The sequence below is a fragment of the Euprymna scolopes genome, chromosome 32 (assembly GCF_053919585.1).
Source record: "Euprymna scolopes isolate OS-2025 chromosome 32, ASM5391958v1, whole genome shotgun sequence".
NCBI classification, from domain to species: Eukaryota; Metazoa; Mollusca; class Cephalopoda; order Sepiida; family Sepiolidae; genus Euprymna; species Euprymna scolopes.
In genome coordinates, this window is record NC_136513.1 from 8,177,649 (window position 1) to 8,204,833 (window position 27,185).

General features: G+C 33.4%; 1 protein-coding gene and 1 non-coding gene across 3 annotated transcripts in view; one reads left to right on the plus strand and one right to left on the minus strand.

The window, feature by feature from the left end:
* LOC145256207 (protein phosphatase 1 regulatory subunit 36-like) overlaps positions 1-27,185 on the plus strand; it is a 72,538-nt gene that overhangs the window by 21,364 nt on the left and 23,989 nt on the right. The window contains exons 4-10 of one of the 2 annotated variants that reach the window (XM_080114820.1): positions 75-175; positions 5,028-5,103; positions 12,009-12,107; positions 16,115-16,246; positions 22,069-22,111; positions 23,876-23,958; positions 26,330-26,391. In XM_080114820.1, the coding sequence (XP_079970946.1) occupies positions 75-175; positions 5,028-5,103; positions 12,009-12,107; positions 16,115-16,246; positions 22,069-22,111; positions 23,876-23,958; positions 26,330-26,391 (596 nt within the window). The remainder of the gene's footprint in view (positions 1-74; positions 176-5,027; positions 5,104-12,008; positions 12,108-16,114; positions 16,247-22,068; positions 22,112-23,875; positions 23,959-26,329; positions 26,392-27,185) is intronic. The other variant, XM_080114821.1, reaches the window with a different exon arrangement.
* On the minus strand, positions 11,478-11,550 carry Trnah-aug (transfer RNA histidin (anticodon AUG)). The gene has a single exon. It is a non-coding gene; the product is annotated as a tRNA-His (tRNA).

Here is a 27,185-nt window from a genome sequence, read left to right on the forward strand (position 1 = left end):
TAATATCGAGCACTCTATTATAACTTTTTTAACTCTAACACTAACATTAACCTTATGTTGATTCATATTTACAGGTTGAGGTCTTTCATGGAACGAAGATCTCTACGTCCATTCAATAAATCGGTGACCAATGAAAAAAGTGATACTGATATTGTCACATTGAATTTGATAAAGAGTAAGTTTTGTTTTTTTTTCCGGGCAATGTCTGTTTAAAAACATGCCCATCAAGTATCCAGATTCAATTTTTGTTTTATATGTGACTAGCGGGGGGGGGTACCCGGCGTTGCCCGGGTGTTTGTAGGTGTGTGTATGGAGGGGATAAGTAATAACCCTGAAATGATGTTAAAAAAATCGGAAAAACCAAAACCAAAAAAAAAAAAAAAAACGTCGAAAAAAAACCCCGCTGTGTGTATAGGAGGGAAGTAAACTAAAGAATAAGCGAAGTAAAAAAAATAAAGAAACGTTGCCCGCGTGTCTAAAGATGTAAAAGAAAAATACATAGTTTTGGTCGTGAGGCTGGATTGAACCCGGGAGCCTTGACGCGGAGGTGAAACAAACTCCAACCACTTAACCGTGTAGGCCAAGAGTAAGAGGAATTGATTATAGTGTTAAAATAAGGCTTATAAAGCGAGTGAAAGAGGTTTGATTGACAGATAGCCACTAAATGAGGTCATCGCGGGAGCGTTACGAGATGATGTAGCAGTATCTTATTTTTTTTGTTTTACTTCACATTAGCGTTTCCTGTCTAGACATGTCTATCTGTCTCTCTCTCTTTCTCTCTCTCTCTCTCTCTCTCTCTCTCTGTGTTTGTGTATGTGTGTGTGTCTCTCTCTCTCCCTCTCTCTCTCCCTCTCTCTCTCTCTCTCTCTCACTTTGTCTTCCTTACTCTAAAGACTGTTACTCTAAAAGAAAATGGCGTCTGGCTGTTTTTTTTTTTGTAAAAACTTCCATCGTTAATATTTTTTGTAAGCATATTTTTTTTTTACTTCACATTTTTGGCTTGTTATTTTTCGTTTAACTATCGTATCTAACTATTTTTAATGTGCTAATAACTTTGGTAACGTTGTCATAGCGTAGAAGTTCATAGTTTAGCTTGTGTGAGGGTTAAATTTTTTTACCGATAACAACATTTTTAAATTTTAAATTCAGACTGCCATTAGAGCTTGCTGACATTAAGATCACATGACATGACTCAGCAGGTTTTAATACAAAATACAAGTTGACCCAAAATAAACGGCCCCGTGTATACTTTATGTAGAAGAGTTGGCGCCCGTATTTTTGGGGGCAGTTATAAATCGATTTAAAAATATGTAATGTTTAACATTAAAATGTCACTTTTTTGGGGGCCCCCCCCTGCAAAAAATTGATCAGTTGACGCACTTCTGATGGTCCTTTTGGGCTAATTTTTCGATATTTGTCGTCCGGAGGGTGGGGCTTTAATATGATACCAAGTTTGTGAATTTTTGTTTCGTCGGTCAAAAGTTTTTAGCAGACACACAAACATACATACATACATACATACATACATACATACATTTTCGCTTTTATATATATAGACTAAGCATCTTTAAATAAATCTCTGTCTGCAGGTGCATTATTATTTTTTTTTTACTATGGCGGTACCATGTATCAAGGTCCAAAAGCCATTCAAGAATATATATTAATGAGTGTCAGGTAGCTGGTGAGACAACACTGTGATGATTGGTAATGTTGAAGATTGATCAAATTCTGATTATTCAAGAGAAAAGCTTAATAAGAAATTGTTTATATTGGACTTGAAAACGTTATAGTCATCCAGGAAGAAGTCCTGTGGTATTGTATTCCATGGACTAGTAGTTCTAGGAAAGATACTTTGCTTGTGGAAATTTTATTTAGTTTTAGGCAGGGAGAGAGAGAGAGAAAGAAAAAGGGAAATTATTTATAGTGGTTGTATCGAGACGAGTTTTTGTTGTAAACGTTTGAAGCATATTCATCACTAAATATCTTTTGGCACAGCTTTTTGTTGTGATGTCCACCATATGGATAACAATGAACTCCTCCACTTATTATAAAAACCAGGAAAATATGCCTCTCAGCGTTATACGCAGGTTATGCACATTTGGCAGTCGGACTGACGTATAACCACTCTCTTTATTTGTTGTATTTGTTTTTCTTTTCAAAATATTTTGTTTCCACTAAAACCAAGTTGTGTCTTTATTTAAAACTGTTACCGATACACAACACTTTTATGTTTTATTGTTTTTAGCTCAATATCTCTGACGTAATCCTTTACCTGTACAAGAATAAAATTCTGGTCTCTGCACAGATTTTTCGAAACTGTAAATAAAGTTTCTACAATTATTGGTATGATGTTATTATTATTATATATAATCAGAGAAAAGTGGCACACAAAACCATCAGCATAGTTTAGTCTGTATTTATGGTGCAGTTGTGTGATGTCAATCTGCCCTTTGATTCCAATTTCTCCTAGTCTCGTCACAGTTTTTGTTTAGAACTGTTCATAAAGTTACTACAATTATTGCTATTATGGCAATGTTCTTCATGTTTGATATTCCTTTCACTTCTCTTGTAAATTCCATGAATTTATTTGCTTGTTCCGTTCATTTCAATGAATCATAGTTTTTCTCCATGTTTTTCGGAATTGTTAATAATGTTCTTATAAATATTGACGTTAACATGATCTGTGGAAATTCCATGGTGCTTTCTATATCAATCAGTATAAGTTACTCTTAATAATAAATCATATTCATTTGGAATTAATAATTGCTTTTTTTTACTATTTTAAATAAATGTCTCGACCTTTGAGAAGAAAAAAAAAGATTATCATTTTTTAGCTAAATATTTTTTTAGCTAAATATTCTTTAGCTAAATATTTTTTAGATGAATAATTTTTAGATAAATATTTTTAGCTAAATATTTTTTACATGAATATTTTTAGATAAATATTTTTAGATAAATATTTTTAGATAAATATTTTTTAGATAAATATTTTTAGATAAATATTTTTTAGATAAATATTTTTTAGATAAATATTTTTTAGCTAAATATTTTTTAGATAAATATTTTTTAGATAAATATTTTTTAGATAAATATTTTTAGGTAAATATTTTTTAGATAAATATTTTTTAGATAAATTTTTTTAGCTAAATATTTTTTAGATAAATATTTTTAGATAAACAAAACGAATATGCTTCTTACTGTTAGCCCCTCTTTCTGTTGTGCAGTACAATTTAACTGTGCAGAAACATGATGTGATAACAATCATATGCGAAGATGCAGCTAATTATCATGTATATGTGCATCATCATCATCATCATCATCATCATCATCATCATCACCACGATCATCATCATCATCACCATTAATCACCATCATCAATCACCATCATCATCATCACCATCAATCATCATTATCATCATTATTATCACCACCATCATCATCATCATCAATCACCATCATCATCATCAATCATCATCATCAATCATCATCATCATTACCACCACCATTAACATAATCATCATCATCATTGCTTTAAGGCCTTTTTTAAATGCTGACATGCTTTGAGAAATGTTTAGTCTGTCAGTTTCACATACAGCATTCTAGTAAATCGACCCCCCATTTTTAGAACTGATTTACAGCCTTGTTTTGATGTTTGTTGCTTCAGCTCCACCAGCAATTATTATTATTATTTACTTACTAGGAGTAGTCATACACGCCATCATCAAATATTACTCTTTGATTGTGGTGTTCTCTGGAGTCTGAGTGACAAGTCTCTCCAAATTTCCAATATTCTCCACCTCTTTCAATAACCTTTGCAAAAGAATTTGCATTATAAAAATAGCCGCTTACCATTGATTTCTCGTTAGGAGCGACCATTGGTCTTCACTCGAATTTATGGGGGTAGGCGGTATCCTACAGTTATACCGTTGATGCCATGTCATGTTCCTTTGCCTTTTACATCTGTAATCGTTTCTGTGTGTCCAGTTTGTGTTTGTAGTTCGTGTGTGTTAGTCTCCACATTCAAGGTTTTTCTTAATATTTCTGCAGTTTTCGTTATTGTTATCCATTGTATCTTCTCAGCCAGCCTCCTGATTCCAATCTCTCCTATTCTTTTTTTAAAGTTTTTTAGTATCGTTACTAGCGCTCCTACTATTAGTTGTGTTATCCTAACTTTCTTCATTTTCCAAATCCCTCTGAGTTCTCTGTCCAGTTCCGTGTATTTTCTCCGCTTCTTCATGTGGTCTGCTGGAACTGCAAAATGGCTACCTACTGGAAACTCGTATTCTTTGTCTTCATCTGCAAGCTTTTACAATTCAAAGCTTCTCTGGATTGATACTGCCATTTTGTTTGAAACAACATTTCTTTTTTAAAACTAAAATGGCTTACAACTCAAAATTCTACTGCACTTCTTGTGCACCGAATGTTTACAAGTACCACAGCAAATATATATTGTTATATATAAATGAGTTTGTGATTATCAGTTTTTCTCGGCTGTATCAACAAAAAGTTATTTTCGTTTTAAATAAATACAAGTGACACTTTTTATGATTACAAATATGGCTTGTTTATTTTTCATTCATCAAAATACAAGTGGCAATCACACATCAGAAAGCGGTGGGTTAGGATGGAGGTGAGGTGGGTTGCAGAACTTTCTTTCAATCTGTTTCTGTCACTCTGTGCCTCTCTCCCCTCTGACCATGTTGCTTGTTCTTTTATATTGTCGATATGACCTCATAACCTTCTTTTTGCCAAGCTTTTGTTTATTGTTTTCGGCTGGTTTTGTTCCGACCAACTTTTACATTCATCAAAATAGTGACATATGGGTCAGTTTTCCCCTGGCAATTGGCATCATCATGACGCATTTCTCCACTGTCCCAGCTGATCCAGACACGATGAATATTGGTCAGCTTTCCCCGGGGATTATGATATCATTGTGTCCTGGTGATTCTAACAGCTCATTTTTTCACAAACTGAAAAAAAAAAAAAATGACTGACACATTTAATTTCTGCTTCCCTCTAATTTCTAGGTGTTGCTGAAAAGAAGACTTCCCAAGAAATAAAAGAAATTCTCGAAATAAAAGAAAGTTTCTATGCAATTTACAAGTAAGCCATATCTCATGTTTCTATTTTATATTTCTCTTAGTCTGTCTGTCTATTCATCTTTTTCTCACAAACTACTGGGCCAATCTGGCTGAAATTTTGCATGGACCTTTGTTATGATAAGATGCAATGAACTAAATATTATCGTATCTGTTTGATTTATAATTAGGGAGTAATAGGGATTAGTATTTAATTCAAATTAAGCACAAAGTTAATGATATTCAATCATCAATTTGGCATAAAGAGCTCATTTTAAGTCAACTCCTATAAATTTTGCCTGATTGATACTCATATTAAAAACCTTTTTTCCTATTTATTTTAAAAAAAAAACAAACTTTGTTATATATGGGTCGTGAAATTGTATTCGTCTGCAAAAGATCTAGTTAATTTGCATATTCTTTTAAACATTCATTTTAATTAATTCCCTATTCGTTTTTTCGGTTTTCTTATGGGATGATCATCTTTAGTTAACTCTTACGTGTAATTATATTCATGTAGTTATTCTACATGATTTATACTTGCATAATATTTGTGTGAAAATTTTATATATTATTTTAATTAATTGGAATTCATTATTAAGATGATCAATTTGCATTAGTCGGCAATAAATAAATGAATAAAAATTGTATAGTAGACATAAACCTCTTTCTATATATATTTATGTATGTGTATATATATTTGTTTAAAATATTTTGACTACCAAACTCCTCTGTCAGTTTTAGGTCTACAGACATGAAACTTAATATATAGGGTATTCGAACCATGCAAAACTTTATATTTGGGTTTGACCCAGGGAAAATGGGTGCAAAAGTGTGAAAATTAAAAAAAATGAAATTTGCCAGATGAAGATTGAATGACGGCATTACGAATATGCATGCGTAATGTAATAGCTATTGGTTCATGTTTTAATTTTTGCCTTGCAACAAACATGTCTTCATAGTTGAGGTATTAACGTCAAAGGAAAAAATAAATTGTAAGCTAAACGTTTTGGTTTCTATTCTCGGTGATGGCGCATAAGTAATTTTTTAAAAAACGTTTTAAATCATTACTATATATTGAGTCCAATACAATATAATAATGAATAAGAAATATGCATTAATCAAAATATCATATTAAAGTCTATTTTACGACCAGGCAATACCAGGCACAGGCAGCCTGCTAGTATATATATATATATATATATATATATATATATATATATATATATATATATATATATGACAGCCCCTTTAAGAAATTCGTTTCTTATCGTTGAGCACTTTCAGTTGAATTAAAGTCGGTCAATTTAGGTCTTATGCATAGATCATCATATAACGATTAGATCACTGTCTGACTGACGTAAATGAACATTTAAAATTAAAATGTTTAAATTCAACGTTATTTCACGCGGTTAATGGTAGCTGAATTGATTAGGTCTTGGCTAATCGAGCCAGAGATGTCTCGTGTTGCCGGGTTCGAATCGTTCGACTGGTATTAATCGCGACACCCTGCACTGAAGATTTCCGAAAGGATGAAACACTAGTGTCTGTAGGTATTTAATTATTATAGTAAAAAATAATTATATATATATATATATATATATATATATATATATATATATATATATATATATATATATATATATTAGTGATGAGACGATTCCAATATTTTTCCGGATTCCGATACAATTACTGATTTTGTATTAAATTCCCGATTCAAATACAATTACCGATTCGGATTCTTTATAGATCTCTAAATATTTAACAATAGTGTTGTTATTTATTCCTGATTACCGTAAAAAAAAGAATAATTTTTGGCATCGGGAAATAGGCACCAATTTTTCTGATTCCAATACCGATTCCGATACCCACAAAAGTTCCAATTTTTCTGATTCCCAATTCCGATTCCGATTAATTGTCCCAACATTATATATATATATATATATATATATATATATATATATATATATATTTCTGTAGGAATATATTTTCTTATAATATGTATCAATCCTTATTTAAGAAGCTCAATGTAATTACAGAGAAATATAGAGAATAAATGACAAAAAGTTATATTCCAAAATTGATGACGTTGACCATCTTATAATTTATTCCTTTAATGCAGTTGACTTATACAATTCTTGACAGTTATAGCCCGGAGGTTTTTTTGGTTGGTTTATAGATGGAGAAGGGGTGAAGGAAATGAGGCCATAGAGGTCACAACAAAGAATACTTTTAATTAACAACGCTTGAAGTATGTAGAATCTGACTCTATGCAATTAAGGACAGACGAATATTGAAGGTTGAGAACCGGTTTTATTTATTAATGACAGTTTTAATTAGAAGAGGTAAAGTGTTTGTAGGATGTTTGTAGGTGTATATGCATTGATAAAGAATGAACTTTTGTAGGCTTGTATAATTTAACAAAGAATGAATGTTCGTAAGCGTACTTATCTTTTCGGACGATGGGGGTGGTAAGTGGGTGGCCGGTCGTGCTACTGTCGGTGATATGTGTCCTGGCTTTTAACTTGGAAGCGGCGATTTCTTTCATCAACAGCTAGCAGCACGGCGTCTTCGCCTCCTATGTTTTTCTCCTTTTTTTTCTTTGGTTTATGTGAATTAGGCATTGTTTAGAATTGAAGGCGTTTTGGCCAATAACATGAGAGCATAGTCAGTTTCAGTTCACTGGTGCCTTATTTCTTTTTCTTCTTCATCTCTTTAGGTCGGGTGGGAGAATCCGTCCGTGCGTTCACTGACGCAGCAGGGCGAATCTCCTCTTCCCTCCTTTTTGGTCCCCTCATTTTATAGTGGCCAACCAGCTCCCAGTAACTGTGATATTTTAGGCCTTTATTTTAGGCGCGGAGCTCTGCCATTGGTTGATAATTCTTTTGTGGTTATCTTATTTTTCTTTTTCCAAACGGAAACGATGCGTGGAGCCCTGTGCAAAAGACGATTTTTCATTTTGTCTCTTATGCTGGAGACGTTAGCATCAGATTGGCTGCCAATTCTCATCATGTTCCCACATAGTATCTGTTTCGTAGCGCAAAATCAATCACTTAATTATTATATCAATCAGTGAATCTATTATGACCTTAACGCATTAGAAGAAATAGCAACAATCAATCCGTCAAAAGGAATTGAAGTGTGATTTGACATGATTAAAATCCGAAAATTGGAAGAAAAGCTGCAAATACCTTTTTATTTTTCCATTACGCCATATTGAATTTTTATCAAACAAAGTCATTAAACTCAACTATTCATACTAACAATTTTAATTAATTTATGAATCTTCTACCAGAATGTTCTATTTAATAATTAGTAAATTTATTAATTCTAATTTGTGTATGCATACTTATGAAAATAATATCAACAAATTATAAACTATTATACATGTTTGTATATACGAAACTAAACTAAGCTAAAAAACAAAAAACAAACAAACAAAAGAAACGATTGATCATTACGGTCGGTTATCATAACCAATCAATTGATTTGAATTGAAAACCATACATAATTCAATTCTGTTAGCTATTATAATCAAGCTTATTGATCATTACAATTATAATTTTTAAAATCATACAATTCAAAAACTATACTTACGTTTTGTTAAGTTTAAATATAATCTGAAAACTCCTTCATATCGTAATTATAAACAATTAAATTTACTTAGTAAAGTGGGGCAGAGTTACCTCCCTTGGAACAAATTGAACGAAATATTAACTTTACTTATATTTATTTATGTAACCAATGCGTGAACATCCATATTCAACTAATAAGTAATTTTAATATATATATATATATTCTTATGAAAACAATGTTTTGAAAAATATGTCAACACTCTGCTGATTCCTACTCATGTGTAACCACGTATAAAAGATATGGCTTGATTTTTCTTTCAATCTAAACTTGATATCGTAGGTTTTCCCTTAACCCCAAAGCCACTAGAGTTTGGGCCATCGTTGAGTTGGTTTGTTCTTTGTTGGCTGAGGTGTGCAGTTCTAGGAGGTTCACTCTCCCAGACTTTGCCTTCTCACCATTTGAGAAGGGGTTAGTCTGTTTCCAATTGCCTATGCCATGAACCCCTACTGGGTAATGCTAATGAGACAGCTCAGGCATTTTTTGTAGGCGAGTGTTCTTCCTTTAGGGTACTGGCTTTACAAATCCTAATTTCCTGACCTGGTGTCACATCATCCTATCGTGTGAGAAAGATAAACATGCTGGTCTACATGCCATCTCGGACAATATGAAAAAGAAAAAATTTTGCTTTGACAAGGACAATTTTATTTTTCAATAGCTTAGATAAATTTTCTTGGCCTCCTTTCAATCACGCTACCTGCAGCTGGATCTATTTCCATTTGCCGCCAGGTGTCTTGACATGTACTAATGGGACCCTCGCCAAAATTCTAGTTAACATGATCGCTACTTACTGGCATAAGGTCCCAACATATATAATCTTCTTTTTTTTTTTTTTTTTCTTATCAGTTTGTTTAAGCTGTGGATGGGCATCCTACTGGATGCCAAACATTCTTTCATTAACTCAAATATTTAAATGCAATTGTTTGAATCTCTCTTGCACTTGGTTCACCGGATATATTTTCTAGGAAGGTTTGGAAATTCTTTTTCATGAGTCCGGTTGCTGCCATAATTACTGGAATGATAGAGATCTTACTGAGATTCCAATTATAAAATACTAGCAAACCACCCGGTGTTGCCCAGTCGTAAAATATGCATAAATATTATATTTTAATTAATATAGATTTCTTATTTATTATGAACAGAAATACCGTAGGTATTAAATGTAACGTTAAATTCCTTAAAAAAAAATAATAATGTAAAAAACGTAAAGAAACTAAGAATATGTTTTTTTTTACACAGTTCACTTCTTGTAAGAAAAAAAAAGAAAATAATCTAGTTGAGATCGAAACCAAAACCTAAAGACAGTAAATCAAGCACAATAACCATTAGACCAGCTTGATACGATCTTAAAAAGTGTTTTCAAACCTACTTATTCTTAACATAAGGAATCTGTCATTTGAGCGATTTATACATGTGCATTCGTGAAACAGTTTACAAACAGATTAAAAATCCAATAACTCCCACATATCAATTTTTCACTTTTGACTCCTAAGCAACCCTTTTTTTTCTGAATGAAAATTGATTAAAAAGTTTTCCACATGTCTGAATACCCTATAAACCAAATTTCAAGTCTGTAGATCAAAAATTCGTTACATATATAGGTTGAGAATTATCCTCACATATACACACATGCACACATTCTCACTTTTATAGATAATAGATTTTATAAATAATGTGCATTTTGAAATAAATTATATATATTATGAATTACATATATTATAATTTATATATATTATAAATTATATATATTATAATTTATATATATATTATAATTTATATATATTATAATTTATCGCTATTTCATTTACTCACATAAAATTAATATACGAAAGTATAAATTTATGCTTAAACTTAAAGTATTTACTTCAACAGTGCTCAATACGTAGGTAGAGTTAGTTAGTAAGTTATGAAATATATATGGCGATTAAGCTACACTGAATATTCCGCATTTAATCCACTCTAGAATTCTTCAGACTTATGCCTGAAGAATCCTTGAGTGGCTTATGCCTGAAGAATCCTAGAGTGGATGAAATGCGGAATATTCAGTGTAGCTTAATCGCCATATATATTTCATAACTTACTATTATAATTTATATATATATAAATTATACATACTATAAATTATATATATTATAATTTATATATATTATAAATTATATATATTATAGATTATATATATTATAATTTCTATATATTATAAATTATATATATTATAAATTATACATATTACAAATTATACATATTATAAATTATATATATTATAAATTATATATATCATAATTTATATATATTATAAATCATATATATATTATAAATTACATATATTATAAATTATATATATTATAAATTACATATATTATAAATTACATATATTATAAATTATATATATTATAATTTATATATATTATTAATTATATATATTATAAATTATATATATTATAAATTATATATATTATAAATTATATATATTATAAATTATATATATATTATAAATTATATATATTATAAATTATATATATTATAATTTATATATATTATAAACTAGCAGCTGCGCCGCACTGGCACACGCAACGCCGAGTCAAACACAAAATCGAGTACCCTCAACATCGAGTACACTTAACATCGTCTTACCATCAACACATACTCTGTGAACTCGGAGTATGGGAAATTCCCATATGCATAAAACAAATTTACTGAAAAAACAAAAATACCCTAAGAGTAAGGTTAATGAGTAAATGTTGGATAAAATGATGGTTAAAATTTTTACGCATTTGCCAGGATTCGAACCTGGAATCTTCTGATCCATAGTCAGATGTGTTATCCGTTGCACCACAAGTCCTGTCCTGTGTATGCCGAAGGATGTTACCGCGACTGTATACAGACAGTGCTAAATTCTGTTGACATGAGCACGTAACTTTTTCGACAAATCCACGAAACTGCCCAAAAACCCTTATTTCAGGCTTTTTGTGTGACTCGGCATTGTTCATTACAAACCATATATAGATAAGGACAATCTAGGGACTCACACCTTTCAGGGGTAAAAAAGAATTTTTCAGTTCAGTGCATCCGTTCGAAAGTTTTATTGGTATATAGGCACACACACACACACACACACACACACAAACACACACACACAAATAAATAAAGATTTAGAATTTTATTAATAGTATAGAATATATATATTATAAATGATGTGCATTTTTAACTAAATTTGATTCATCTGAAAATACACGTTCTTATATTTGTTCAAAATGAATAAATAAATGAATAAACTTTTGTTTTTTGTTTGTTTTACAGCTCAGAGCAGTTTGACAGATTTTTACTGAATCTTCTTCAATATTTCCATTATTTCTGTGAGAGAGAAAAGTTGACGGAGAAACAGAAAAAAGATTTTCTGTAAGTTACTATATTCTTTGTAATTTGGATGGCTAAGTATATCCATGTGTGGAGGTACTCTAATTGAATGTTTTACGTAGTCGTTTTCATCAAACACTTAGTTTTGCATGTGTGCACTCTCACCAGTGAGCAATCAATAAAACAAACGTTTTTCTATGCATACGTTGCATGTTGTGTTTATACGTGCTGGTCTTTCTCTCATAGTTGCTTCTTGGCCGTCATCTCGGCAAGTGGTCGGCAATCTTCAATTTAACTAAGATGAATATCTTAGTCATGCATGAAAACACAATGAAGACTTGATGAGTTTTCAAATGTTTTATTTAAAGAGAGGCTGTTCATGGTTGGCGGGGGGGGGGGCTACCTAGGCTAATTAATAATCTATTTACTTAAATTTCTTAAGTTAGTCTTATTTATTTATAGTTTACTCATTGCGGAAGAGGGAGACTACCTTGGCTAATTAATTATTTATTTACTTAATTTTCTTTACTTAGTCTTAAGGAAGGGCATTAAGAGATGCAGTTAGGCAAAATCTTGAGGTATCATTTGCTTAGATTATCTCATTTGGGGAGGGAGACTACCTTGGCTAATTATTTATTCAATTAATTTCCTTAACTTAGTCTTAGGGATGAACACTGAGAGATGTAAACAGGCAAAATCTCGAGGTAACATTTGCTTAGATTATCTCTACATTGTCATACAAATCTTGTCTCTATTGCTTCCAATGAGAGACTGACTAGAAACTCTCTACTCTTGCCCAAATATATGACGTCATCTCTATCATCATATCATTCGACCCTGCATTTCTAGCGTGTTTTATCTAGGAAGCTAACCTTTGACCCCCATTTCAATCATACTATCTGCATCTGGGTATATTGGTCCCCCAATTTATCAAAGAGGGGCCTATGTTTTCAGTGGCATCTGTGCTTTCGTGCGTCTGTGCATCCGTTAGTCTGGACTATTGCCAGATAACCGTCCATTAGTTTTTCCTGAAATTTTGCCACAAATTGTATTTCATTAAATAAATGTGCACAGTGAATAAATTCTGAAATTTTATGCCGAAAATTTGTAAAACATGGAACTTTTAGAGATATTGGAATCAGAAAAATGTGTCCCTATTTTATGAGTGGCACACGCCAGGGGTGGCATTTTGAGAGGTTAAAAATAGAAAGTAGAAAAAATAAATAAAAACTAACAAAAAATCTGAAATTTTATACCAAAATGGTTGCAAAAAATCGGAACTTTTGGAGGTATCGGAATCGGAAAAATGTGTCGCTAATTTACAATTCTAAAACCGATTGTTTTAAATTTTTAATTTATTTTTTAATGAAAAATTGATACTAATGATAAATATTTATTGTTTTTAAATTATCACTAAAACTAAAATGATAATAACATCAAAATATGATGTAAATTTTTGCATAATTTTTGATAGCACTCCTGATGTATCTCACAAGGACTAGATGAGTGCGGTGTTGCACTACGTAAAAGTTGACAAAAATAAAGTGACAGTGGAGGAGTCGTTTCTCCGCTTCATGAAGACAAAAGGTAAAAGTGCGGAGGACATTTCTAAACTGATTTGGAGAGAACTGGAGAACGATGGGATTGGTGACTGTATTGGCCAGGCATTTGACAATGCTGCTATTATGGCAAGCTACCGATCGGGTGTGCAGAAACGAATCTCCAAAATCAACCTAAAAGCTCTATTTGTGCTATGCACTAACCATTCATTAAATTTGGCTTGTGTACATGCCGCTTCTGTAGCAGTTCACTCTGTTACATTTTTTGGCATACTGGACCGGTTATTCTCATTCTTTTCTGCACTTACACATCGCTGGGACGTCTTGATTCAGTTGACCGGTCTAAGTATCAAGCGGACTATGGAAACTAGATGGAGTAATCGAGCAGATGCTGTAAATGTTGTGGTAAAAAAATTATTGGAAGTCGTCATTGCCCTGGAACAGCTCACAGAAGAAGGAAAAAATGCAACCACAAGATCAGATGCATCTTTAATTCTCAACTCGGTATTGTCGTTTCCGTTTCTTTTATTTCTGAGCCTTCGGAAAACTATTCTCCCAGAAATCAATGATGCCCAGAAGTATCTTCAAGAAAATGGGCTGGATTTGCAACAAAGTTCTATCAGGCTGACAGCATTGAGAGATTGCCTTCTTCAGAAAAGATAGGGGACACTGCAATAGACGAGTCTAAAAAAACTCTGCTCTGAAATGGGGATAAGCATGGAGCATCGTATCCGCAAACAGAAACGAATGGGTGGTGAACGATTGACTGATGCAGCATTGGGGTTTGATACTGAGTTGAGATGGGAAATGCTGTCTGTCATAGACAGGTTGACTGAAGAAATATCTTGCAGATTTCAACAAGTTCACAATCTTGCAAGTAAATACACTTTTCTTACACCGTCAAATCTGCTTGATGATAATTATGATTGTCAGTTTGGTGAAGTTGATGAAGATATAGAAAAAGATAAATTACAGTATTTTATGAAAGCTTCAGGAAAAGACAAAATCAATGGACCTCTTGGACTTTTGAACTTTATACAGAAATACCACGTTGGAGATTCTGTCCCTAATATTGTGATCTTGCTGTGCATTTTCCTTACTCAAGCTATTAGCGTTGCCAGCTGTGAGTGCTCTTTCTCGAAACTGAAGCTCATAAAAAACTACCTTCGATCAAAAATAAGCCAGACAAGGCAATTCTCTCCATAGAGAGGGAACTTGTCGATAGAGTGAATTTTGATAGCTATTGATAATTTTGCCGAAAAAAAAAGCGAAAAGTATGTTTGTAAATTTTCAACTGACTTGATGCCTTACAATAGTTCTCTCACAAAAAATAAATTTATAACCTTATTTTCAATTCATAAATATATTTATTGAAAAAAAAAATTTTGGGAATATTTTTAAAAGGATTGAAACAAATAACAACAACAAATTTCTTAAATTTCACGCTTAAAGCGAGCGATTACACACACAGATTTCAAAAAGCATGGATACAAGACGTTTTTCTCTTTGGGAAGCTCGACCTCTTAATAATAACATTATGATGAAAAAGAAAAGAAAACTACATCGGACTATCCTCTCCTTGATACAGCCATGTTTTTTTTGTGAAAATTCGGAAATAACAACAATAAAAAAGTAAATAAAAATGATTTTATCATTTTTTAACCTTTTTATGTTTTCAAATGTTCTGATTTAAATTTATAAATTAAAATTTCAAATATTCTCATTTAAATTTATATAAAAAAGTTTTCTAAAATGTGTGACTTTTCATTTTTTAAATTTTGCGCTTAAACCGAGCGATTACACACAAGGATTTCAAAAAGTGCTGATCAAGACATTTTTTCTCTTTGAAATGCTCGACCTCTTAATAATAACATTATGAAGAAAAGAAAAAGAAAACTACATCGGAATATCCTCTCTTTGATACAGCCGGGCAGCAAAAACTGATGCTACACCACTGACTGTAATGTTTTCATTTCTTAAAAATTATTTTTTACATGAGCTTTAAACATGAGAGAGAGAGCGAAACATATATTCTCTTAACTAATTAGTTCACTATCTTATTAAAGATAAATGGATAGAGATCACAAACAGAGATCTTCGGGAGACATTTTGCTCTTGGCGATCATCAAAGTTTTTCTTTCAGTTGTTACAGCATAATTGGCGATCTATCCCTTGCCTATTCCATAATCAGACTGCCCCAAAATCGTTTTTTCATGTGTCATGACTCTCTTTGTTTTTCTCTACTTTAACTAATTACATCATACCTAACGTCATCTCTTCCTGCTATTTTTCATGGTTACTGATTTATTTCCCAAACTTTGTGTCAATTCGACCTGTACTTAGTTTACCCTTGTCAAGATTAACACTAATTGATGTAAGCACTATCCAACATAGTCATCTATTATATAAAATAAAAAAAGATTCCCTGGGCACACCTGATAATAAATAAAAATAATTCATTCATCTCATTTTTTTTTTCACTTTCGGTAGGTCATCTCCTTCAAGCCACAGCAATAATGTCCATCATAAATTAAGAGTCTCCCTAAAGTTGCTTGGTCACTCCTACTGTGCACTGATCATGGGGCTTGGTCTCGAAGCTCAGCACCATATGAACTGCGGCAAGTAAGTAAATTATAAAAAAACATTAGTGCATAAGGTGACCCAAAAATGTGACACAATGAGTCATACAGTGAGAAACAAATGTCGGTTCTGTTTTAAAATAACCAAGAAGATCGTCGAGTACATTGAGATCAACGCAGGTGAGTTATACCACGGCCACCGAGATATAGAAGGCCTGTTAACTGAAAAATGCCTGCAGGCAATGTAGGTAAGATTTGTCAAACTGTTACTGTCGATACTATATGAGGGCATTTCTAAAAAGAGCATTAAAACATGTTAAAAAAGAAAAGAAAGGAACCCAATTCGATTAATAATGAAACTGAACTTTATTCAATATAAAATATAAATATTATCTATGTAAAAATTATGTAATTTTAAAGCAATATACAATCTAATACTGATAAAAATGATTTATGAATTTAGGGAACAAACAATTAAAGAAACATATTAAACACAAACAATTCTTGGCCTTCGGGACAAGATCACAGTGTAGTATCTGTTCTGATGTTACACTTCACCTTTTCTGTTCTCAGTCGGTAGAGAAGAAATCTTTCATGACTGAGACAATTTTAATTTTTGTTCTTATCCAGAGTGCCCCTTATTGGGGAGCTGGATTTTTTCCCACAAGATTATATGTTGAAATAATACATAAATTATATTGAAAGTTTTGGTTTTCTGTTCTTCTATGTCCATTTTTCCCCACGTTTTTCATCAAAATGTGTAGCATATTTTCATCAGTTACATGGTTAGGAATCCTATATTCCACCATAGTCTTCATTTTCATATCAGTGCAGAATACATGAATATGGAAATGAAGCTCACTAAAGAAATAATCTTACCGTGATGAGAACATTGGTTAAAAACTAAGAAAATTTAGTAAACATCTATGATATTAAATCAGGGTGGTGGTAAATTTGGGAGAGGACATTATTATTATTTCACTCACTACGAGTTGTCTCACACGCCATCATTAATGATCACTCACTGGCAGTAACCTGTGGTGTTCCCTGGAGACCAAGTGATGACAAGTCTCCCCAGATTTCCAGTGTTCTCCACCTCTTGACCACTCGTGCAAATGATTGCACATTGTCGCAACAGCCGTTTGTCATTGATTTCTCATTGGCATCAGTTATTGGTGTTTTCTGGGGTTTAGGTGACAAAATGCCCACCTCCCAAGGTACCAGATTTGAACTGCACACTTCCAGTAGAGATCTGGTTAGTACTCTCCCACCTCGATCTTTCCATCCTCCCTGACTCTTCACAACTAGTTGATGTGGCGCCAGTCGATATCATCTACACCAGTTTCTTTTTTTATCATTGTTATAATAATAATAATAATAATAATAATAATAATAATAAGGGTGCTTGTGCAGTGTACGCACATTATATTTTAGATAGTATTTCCAAGTTAAATTAAACTTTCATGGTAGTAATTGTCTGTATTTTTTAGATGAGGTGTTTTCATTGATTGAGATTGTCGAACTGACTTCCTCATCTTGGTTGTTATCGTCACAACATTTCGGCCATTTTGCCCTCCGGCCTTCAACCAAGCATAGAGCTGAATGCAATTTGGACACCTCTGATAGAGAGAGAAAACCTTGAATAACAACATAGGTTTAACATTAACAAAAACCAACTAAGAATTGTCCTTAGTGACATATGGCCGAGTGGTCCTAGATGTTGTATCAAAGTTTACAGTTACCCAAAGGTGCTGAGTTCAATCCTGAACGAAGGCAGTGAAAAAGTAGCATTCAAAACAGAGAATCAGCAACTATGTCCCAGAGCCTAGCTGGAGTCTGAACACGGTACCCCTGTAATAATAATAAAGGGTTGGGTTCGAGACTCTTAACAAACAGTTCCCCAGTTCGATACAAAACACCTGATGAAGGCCGGAGGGCAAAACGGCCGAAACGTTGTGACGATAACAACCAAGATGAGGAAGTCAGTCCGACAATCTCAATCAATAAACTTTCATGGTATCTTTTTTTTTCATTAAATTGTTAGGTGAAAGTGCAGAATAGTTAGAAAGCCCCTCCCCTTGTTAAGAATCGCTTTCTAAATAATAACATTATTTTTCAGCAGGGCGCGTACAACATTTACTTGTACTTTATAAAGAACATGGACCCTGTGTAAACAGAGTTTTTATTTAATGATTGCTCCATGCGCAGAAGGTTTTCTTTGATTTATTTAATCATGAAAACTTTTTTACAGGTACTATATGAGGCCAAACAGGGGGGGAGGACATTATTTGAATATGTACGACGGGTGTGCAATAAGTAATGCCCCTGACCCACTTCCCATAGAAGTACAGCAAGGAAACTTGGCACAGTTATTAGGCTTTCTCTGCATAGGAACCACCCAGAGTTATGTATTTATCTCATCGTTTGATGCAGCTCTGGAGACCGTTTTTGTAGAACACCCCATGTTGGTCCTCCAATCACGACGTGACTTTAGAAATCGAGGCTGCATCATCTGAGAAACGCTTTCCTTTCAAAAACAACTTCATGGCTGGGAAAAGGTGAAAGTCAGAGGGTGCAAGGTCAGGAGAGTAGGGAGGATGAGGAAGGATTTCATAACCACACGCCCGTGCTTCTGATCTGGCAACATGCGAGTTGTGAACCGGAGCGTTGTCCTGCAGGAAGAGGGTACCTTTGCTGATCTTGCCCCGCCTCTTGATTTTGATAGCTTCCCTTAATTTCCTCAAAAGTGAAGCATAATAGGCTCCTGTTATTGTGGTACCCTTTGCCAGGAAATCTGTCATCACTACTCTGTCCTGGTCCTAGAAGACTGTGAGCATGACCTTGCCAGTGGAGGGCTGCACCCTTGCCTTCTTTGGAGGTGGTGAGTCCAAGTACTTCCACTGCATTGACTGGGCTTTGGTCTCTGGATCATAGTGATGGACCCAGGTTTCATCCTGTGTAATCAGTCTTTTGAAAAACTTTGACTCATCTTCTTGACACATCTCCAAATTCATCCTCGAGCACTTGATGCGTTCTCGCTTCTGGAATAGTGTGAGCAACCTGGGAATCCATCTGGCAGACACCTTATGCATATGCAAATGGTCATGAATGATAGTTTCCACAGACCCTGTACTAATCTTGACATCTTGGGCTATTTGGCGAATAGTAATGCACCGATTTTCCAAAATGGCAGCCTCGACAGATGCCTCATCAATGGCAGAAGGGAGGCAACCAGGTCTGGGAGCTGTTTCCACAGACTTCCGGCCATGTTTGAATTCACGATGCCAGCGTTTTACAAGGTCATATGATGGGGCATTATCACCATAAGTTTCTTTCATTTCATCAAAAGTCTCCTGTGGTGTGCGCCCTTTCAAATACAAAAACCGGATCACTGCTCGACATTCAACAGGCTCCATTTCACACCTGACTCAGTTCAAACACCTGTAAAACAGAAACCACAATTTGTTCAGAGCTGTAATTTGCCACATAACCCGTAGACATATAAATCATTTCACATGCAAAATTTCAGCTAGATCAGACAACTGGAAGTGGGTCAGGGGCATTACTTATTGCACGCCCCTCGTATGAAAAAATAATTTAACAAAAAATAAAAATCTTTAATAGAGAAAATAATTTAAAAAATTGAAATGAAATAAAATAAAAACAAGCACGAAATAGAAGTATGAACCAAATTTACTCCCCCCAAAAAATAATAATAAATACACGCACGATTAAAAAAAAAAGTCTGAGATATATACAAAGAAAGTGAAAATAAAACCTTTTCAGGGAGCAATCATTAAATAAAAACACCGTTTATGCAAGGTCCACATTCCCCGTGAAGTACCCATTTATTTATAAGATAAAACACAAGAAAATATGTTAACTAAAATTTAATGTACTCTTTATTTTTAGTTCATATCAAAACTTTAATTAAAATTGATTAGTTAATGAATTTTTAAGATGAATTTGTTTTCGTATGGGTTGATAAAGAACATCGAACTTCCTATTTCATTTCCCATTTCAGTCATGTAAATTATTTACAGTTGAAATGTTATAAAACAAACAAACTTTAAATTTTAAATATATTTCAAAGAAATAAATTACACCCGGTCCTAAAATATTGAATTCATCGATCGTTTTGATTTTTAAAAAAAAAAAAAAAAAAACTGTTGTAAAAAATGTTTCTAACTTTAAAATATTTGAAAATACTCAATAAAAAGTTTATTATTATTAAAAGAACGGGCTGAAAAATATTCTCATATAAAAATTGTTTGTTTTGCAGTTTAAAAAATAAATAAAATGAAATATTCGATTTTCTTTGATAGACATGTAAAAAAATTTCAAAAACTGGTTCACTTACTGATTATAATTTGTTAGATTAAAATTATCCAAATGTGCAATTATATAATTATCCAAGTGGAGAATTGTTCTTTCTTTTTAGAAAAATAAATACATGCACGTTTGAATTACCTTCATAAAATTACCATAAGGAGCAACAAAAAATATTTTTTATGGTTATTATCGTGTAAGGGGCAACGGAAAATATTTTTATGGCTATTAACACAGTCACGTGGTTGAACACAAAAAACTTTAGGTACCATATACCTACATGTTGATCTGGTAATGACATCACGCTGTCATGTTCATCGGCCTTTACTCTCGGTAGCCTCGGTTTATGTCCCTTTGTGGCCAGTTAACAATAGCAAAACAGTATGTTATCATGCGCATGGCTACCTGGTTAATGGCAGTTAACTTGTTTTTGTAAACTTTGTTTTACAGATTTTCTTTACCCATCATATATATTCACTGCCAATTGTTTCTCTCATCATAGCATGCTGAATTGAATCGTTCTCTTCTATGCCAAGGTATTTGTATTTTTCCTGCTCATCTAGTTCCTTAATGTCAATATCTTCATCAAGCTGTATGTTTTCCATTTGGACCTTCATTCCAGCTTTGTAACATAAAATAACATGTGGCTGCAGCCGAGATTGAACTCACTCCACGATTTTGTAGTGTAATTCAAATCTTGTCCATAGCTGAATACTTGATACTTCGCCAGGGCTATCAAGGGTATTTTTTATTGTGACGCCATCACTTGATGAGTTGCCTACCATGACTTAAGAGAGGCCCATCTACCCTCGAGAGAAGGAGAGACCGTGCCAGTTTCCCAACTTAGTATTTTGCCTTCCCGCTCTGATGGAGCATTTGGTACATATCTCCAGCCCAAATTTCATTCCAATATCTTTGGAGACGTTATGACCTGCCAGAGTAAACCTAAGTTAGTGTCTGACCTTGCATACATAATTTCATCATATTAACTGCTATGCAATGTCAATAATTATGTCAATATTTATGCAATGTCAACTATTATGCAATGTCAATAATTATATTGTGTCAAAAATCATGCTATGTCAATAATTATGTAATTTTAAACATCATGTTATCTCAATAATTATGTAATGTTAAAAATCATGCTATGTCGATTATTATGTAATGTCAAAAATCATGCTATGACAATAATTATGAAATTTCAAAACGCATGCTCTATCAATAATTATGAAATGTCAAAAACCATGCTATGTCGATAATTATGTAATGTCAAAAATCATGCTATGACAATAATTATGAAATTTCAAAAAGCATGCTCTATCGATAATTATGAAATGTCAAAAATCATGCTATGCCAATAATTATTAAATGTCAAAAATCATGTAATGTCAATGATTATTAAATGTCAAAATTCATGTTACGTCAATGATTATGAAATGTCAAAAATCATGCTATGTCAATAATTATGAAACGTCAACTATTATGCAATTTTTATAATATGATTTGTTATCAGTGATTTTCTTTTTCTTCTTGTAGATCAAGAGTTTCTGCCAGCATAACTGACCAGAAAACATTTGAAGTAAATCCCTAATTTTATCTTCTTTTTTAAGAGTAACATTGAAAAAAGTCTTACATGAAAGAATTTTTTGAATAAAAAAGTTCTAAAATTGAATCTACATTTATGACGAAAATTATGAGATAATAGAAATTTTATTTTTTAATTTAATAACTTTTTTCTTTATAATTACTATTAGAAATATTAGATTAAACCAAAATTTACTTCCAAAAACACAAACAAAATAAAATTCTAATTTATTTTTGTTTTTCCTTTTGAAGAGAGGAGTTATGGACTTGCATCCAATCTTCCTCTAAAATCATTAGATCTAAGTCTTTCTTAAAGGCTCACATTCCACATCCATAATAGCATTCTCATATTTCTTTCCATACAATATACAGGGTGGAACAATAAATTTGTTGCTATAAAGAAAACAACACCACAGCTTTATTTTAAAACTTTTATTGAAAAAATCAAATCAGATAACTTGATTATGTAGCAGAGCTAACATCTATTCAATGTAACCGCCTTCAGCCTCAATCACTGCCTTGATACAGGTCTGGAACTGGGAGTATGCCTTTTCCACAAGCACCAGCAGGAGCTCTGCAAATACTCGGCAGATGGCGGCGATCAGACTGGCTTTGGTGTTGCGTAAGGTCATGTTAGTGATGTTCTCGATGTATGACCAAATGAAGTAGTCCAGCAGGTTTAGGTCAGGGGAGGAGGAGGACCAGTAAGCGAAGGGTACAAAGTTGTAGCACTCCTTCTGAAGCCAAGCCTAAGTCTCTTTGGATGTGAGCCAGCGCCGAGTCCAACTGCCACACCCAGGGTCTGCCAGCAGCCACCTGATTGCACCAGGGGATCACCACACTCTTCAGCACATCCAGGTACATTTTGGTGTTGACTTTCAAGCTGACTTCGAAGATGTGAGGTGGCATGATATGGCCCTTACTTTAAACCACACCAAAGACCATAACTGTGGCTAGAAACTTTGTTAAGCTGTGCCCTCAAGCACTGAACTGTCCCAATTTGCATTTTGAGGGTGCTGGCAATGGTCCTATTGTCATAATTTGGATCGGTAGAGAGCATGAGTTGTACAGTGGCACATCTCCGATCTCGCTTGTTGAACACTGTGTCACTTTCAGACATGATGGATGCTACTATCGCTCTTGGGATTTGTACACAACTGGCCAACTAGTAGATGGTGTGCAACAAAAAAAGAAAACCAGTTTTCATCAAACGGAAATGGAATCATGTTGTTTTTTCTAGGGTGACAATTTTATCATTCCTCTGTATGCCCTAAACCATCACTGGCTAAGTTTTACTTCCATACATCATCACACTGCATACACATGCTTGGTAGATTCTTCCCTTAATTGACAGTGGTAACTCTCTGCTGGTTGATATGTCCTGAAAATGGATATATGTGTTTGTAGTAGCTGAATGATCTTGGCTACAGTAATCTAGTAATACAATTTTGTAAGTCATTTTAATGAAGAAATGTTCGTAGTCATAGTTGGTAATATGCTTAAGTTTTGGGCTTTTGGTGCATCTTTCAACGTATGTCCCAGACTGCTATACCTGTTCGTATTTGTGACTTTCACCAACCAATCATATTCTTGTGGAGGGGAGCTTGAGTGTATTTATATTCATTACATTACTAGTAATGGCAGAAATTCCTTGGAACTTATTCCATACACTTCTAAATCTTGCAATTAGACTAACACCAGCTCCTCCGTGTGCTCCAGTGATATCACAAATATAGTTTATACTTATTTTTTTTTACAGACTTTGTATAAATTCTGTGCAAATTTTGTGTGGATTGCTTTCTTGAGAAAAGACAGAAAAATTGTTGATGAAGAAATCGGACGGTAATTTTTTTTTTTTACTTTTTTTCGTTTTTTTACTTCATTCATTTAATTTTTTTAGCTCTTTTATTTAATTTTTTTTAGTGTGAAAAAGTATTTAAAGTTACAAGCAGCAGTTTATAAAATATAACGATATTTATTGGCTGAAATACTTTATATGGATTGGTTAATTCTATCAGAATACTCAATCTTGATTAGTTGTCAATATCAGTCATCAAGCAATTGGAAAAAAAAAGTTACATCTGGGAACCAAGCACTTACTGTTATTGAATACATAAGTGACAATCCTAACATAGCTGCCAAAGAGTGGCTGTACAAACACCTATACACATGCCAACAGGACTCAATGTCATTTCTTTGGGACAACCTAGAAGTGGCAGCCTTGGAATTTTTGTGATTTCATCAGTTTCAACACCTGATCCCCAACTCGTCTAATTTCAGCACAATAGACTATTATATGTGGAGCACAGTTTAGAAAGACACCAACCATACCACCTGCAACATCAAGAATCAAACTGACTGCCAGAATGAAACTGGTAATCAGGCATATTATTAAAAACTCTCAAATGAGATAGAAATCCACCAAATAAACAATACTCCATACATGGTCTAATAATGGATTTGTAAAACTAGAAGATATCTCCTGAATTTAATTGCTGTCCAGTGTTGTCAAGTGTTGGGTAAAGCGGGTGGTTGTGGGGAGGCGTTATGTCCAGCAACAGGACTCAACTCTGTGTCACACCTCTGAGAAAACCTTGAAGCAACAAGCCTAGCAGAGCTATAAAAAAAAGTGGCTGCTAAAACACCTTACGTGTAGCAGCAGAATTTGATATCTTTTCTCCGGGGAAAATCCAGAAGTGGCTGTCTAAAAACTTTTATGACTTCACCAGTCTTAACATTTGCTCCAACCTCAACTTGCTGGATTACAACACGTTAGACTCTTATTTACAATGTGCAGTTGAGGAAGATGTCAATAACAGTACTTCTCGCAACACCAAAGATGAGATGATTGCAAGGATCAAACTGATATTGTTACATAATGATTCAATTCCAAATTCATGTGCAGGATTGCAGGTTTCAGAATTTTTTTAGATGAGGATTGGTATATTTGGGATTATTTGGACTACTATTCTCATCTTGGTTGTTATTCTCACAACGTTTCAGCCGATGTAACGTCCAACTGTTGTCATATTTGGGTTGGTGAACAAACATATCTGTAATTAATCTTTCAATCATAGGTGTTTACCTTTTTACCTGATATTTTAATGATGAAATTGACTTTTCTTGGTTTTTCTTTCTCATCAAATCTTTTTTGGAGTTCATATATTAGATCCACTGCTCTTTCTGCTTCTCATAAAATCAGTTCTCTCTTTCATTCCAAACACTTTCTCACACCTGAGGCTATTCACTACCTCCATAAATTTACTATCAGACCATGTATGGAGTACTGTTGTTATATTTTTTAAAATAAATATTATTGTGGCATATGTTCTTCAAAATTATATGATCTATTTCCTGCTTCTTTTGTTCCAGCTCATTTGACTTCTTAGTCTAGTGGTCTTCATCAATTTGCTGTTTTGATACCTCACTGTAATACAATTTCTTATTCCAGTAGCTTCTTTCCAGAACTGTAAGTTTATGGAACTCTATTCCTGCTAACTTTTCCTTCTTCTTACAGCCTTGGTCTTTTCAAAAGAAAAGCCAATAGACATCTCCTATCTTTGCAATAATCATCGTTTGTTCTTGTTAGCTCCTTACATCAAGTGGTTTCATGCCCTATTTGAATCGATTTCAATAAAAACCTTCTTCAGGTGCATGTCGATCTCGGGAATCTTTATGGAATTTCAAAAGGGTTCAGTTCAAAAATTCCATACGGATTTTCAAGTTCGACAAAAAATCTTACAAACTAATCAGTCTTCAGGAACAGTGTCTAGTATTGTAAATAAATTTAAATTTGATTATATCTTGTGTTCCATACATTTTATCACATAAATGCAAGTACCATCGACAAACCTGATGAATTGAGATTGCAGGCCAGATTCGACTGATGGGCTGCAGTTTGCAAACTTCTAATCTAGATGCAGAAAAAAAAAGAAAGTGGGTGATTTAGAAGAGGAATGAAGAGAGAGAAAGAAAAGAGAGAGAAGGAAAGAGAGAGGGAGAGAAAAATATTTTTATTTACAGACATAATAATAATAATAATAATTCTACATTTTCTCAATTCAATAGCACTCATTAACAAAAAGAAAATGTTTTCCTTTTATCTTTTTCTTATTTTTCGTTTTTCTTTTTATAGCAAAAGATTTTAGTCATTTTAAAATTTGAAATTCACTGATTTCTACGGGTTTTTTTCCTTCTCCCCGACTCCCATCAGATTGCTACGGTCTGAAAAATTCAACCCAGCTCTCCAACCAAAAAATATGGATGAAAATGATAGTAAGTAAAATTTTAATTCCATGTTTTATTTTTCTATCTACTTTCTTCTCTATCTCATTGCAAAATACAAAAGTTAAAATAAGACATTTTAACAAAATAAATAAATAAATAAATAATACAGATATTTAAAATCTTTTTATTAAGTTGAAGAGGAGCGATTTTTGAGGTAAAAGGCAGAAGATTGTTAGACGGTCCAAGAAAACTTGGATGCAAGTCATTAGCAAGGATCTTATGTTTTGCTGTGTCTGGTTAGACTAGATTGCGCACTGACATGAGTATTTTTATGACAGTTTTCTAAGCCTTACTACTTCCGTGCTGGCTCCTGACAAATTGGAAGTGGGTGTTTTATTTGTGACATCATCACTAGAAGATTTCCACACAGGGTCAACGGACTCCCTCAATCCAGTTTGTTTTTTCAACAGAATTCCCCCTCGCCACTTCTTAAAAATATTGCTTTCACTACAATTGAGGAACTCAGTCTATCCCCTGTCGGTAATCTTCAAGAATACCAGAATATCAGAGGGAAACTTAAAGGTACTACACCTTGCTCAAGGGTAGCCTGGAACTATGTAAGGCAGGGGCGTTCATCTATCTGAAGTATTATACATACCTGCTTACTTAAATATATATAGCACTTAGTATTCCTAAATAGTCACCCATCTGGTACTGGCTAGGCCCAACATTGCTTAACTTTAGTGACCTAAAAGAACCAGTGGGTACATGTGATTATGCCAGATGCAAGGATGCTCAACAGTGGAATTTGAATGGAATCAATCCTCAAGACTATCATGCTT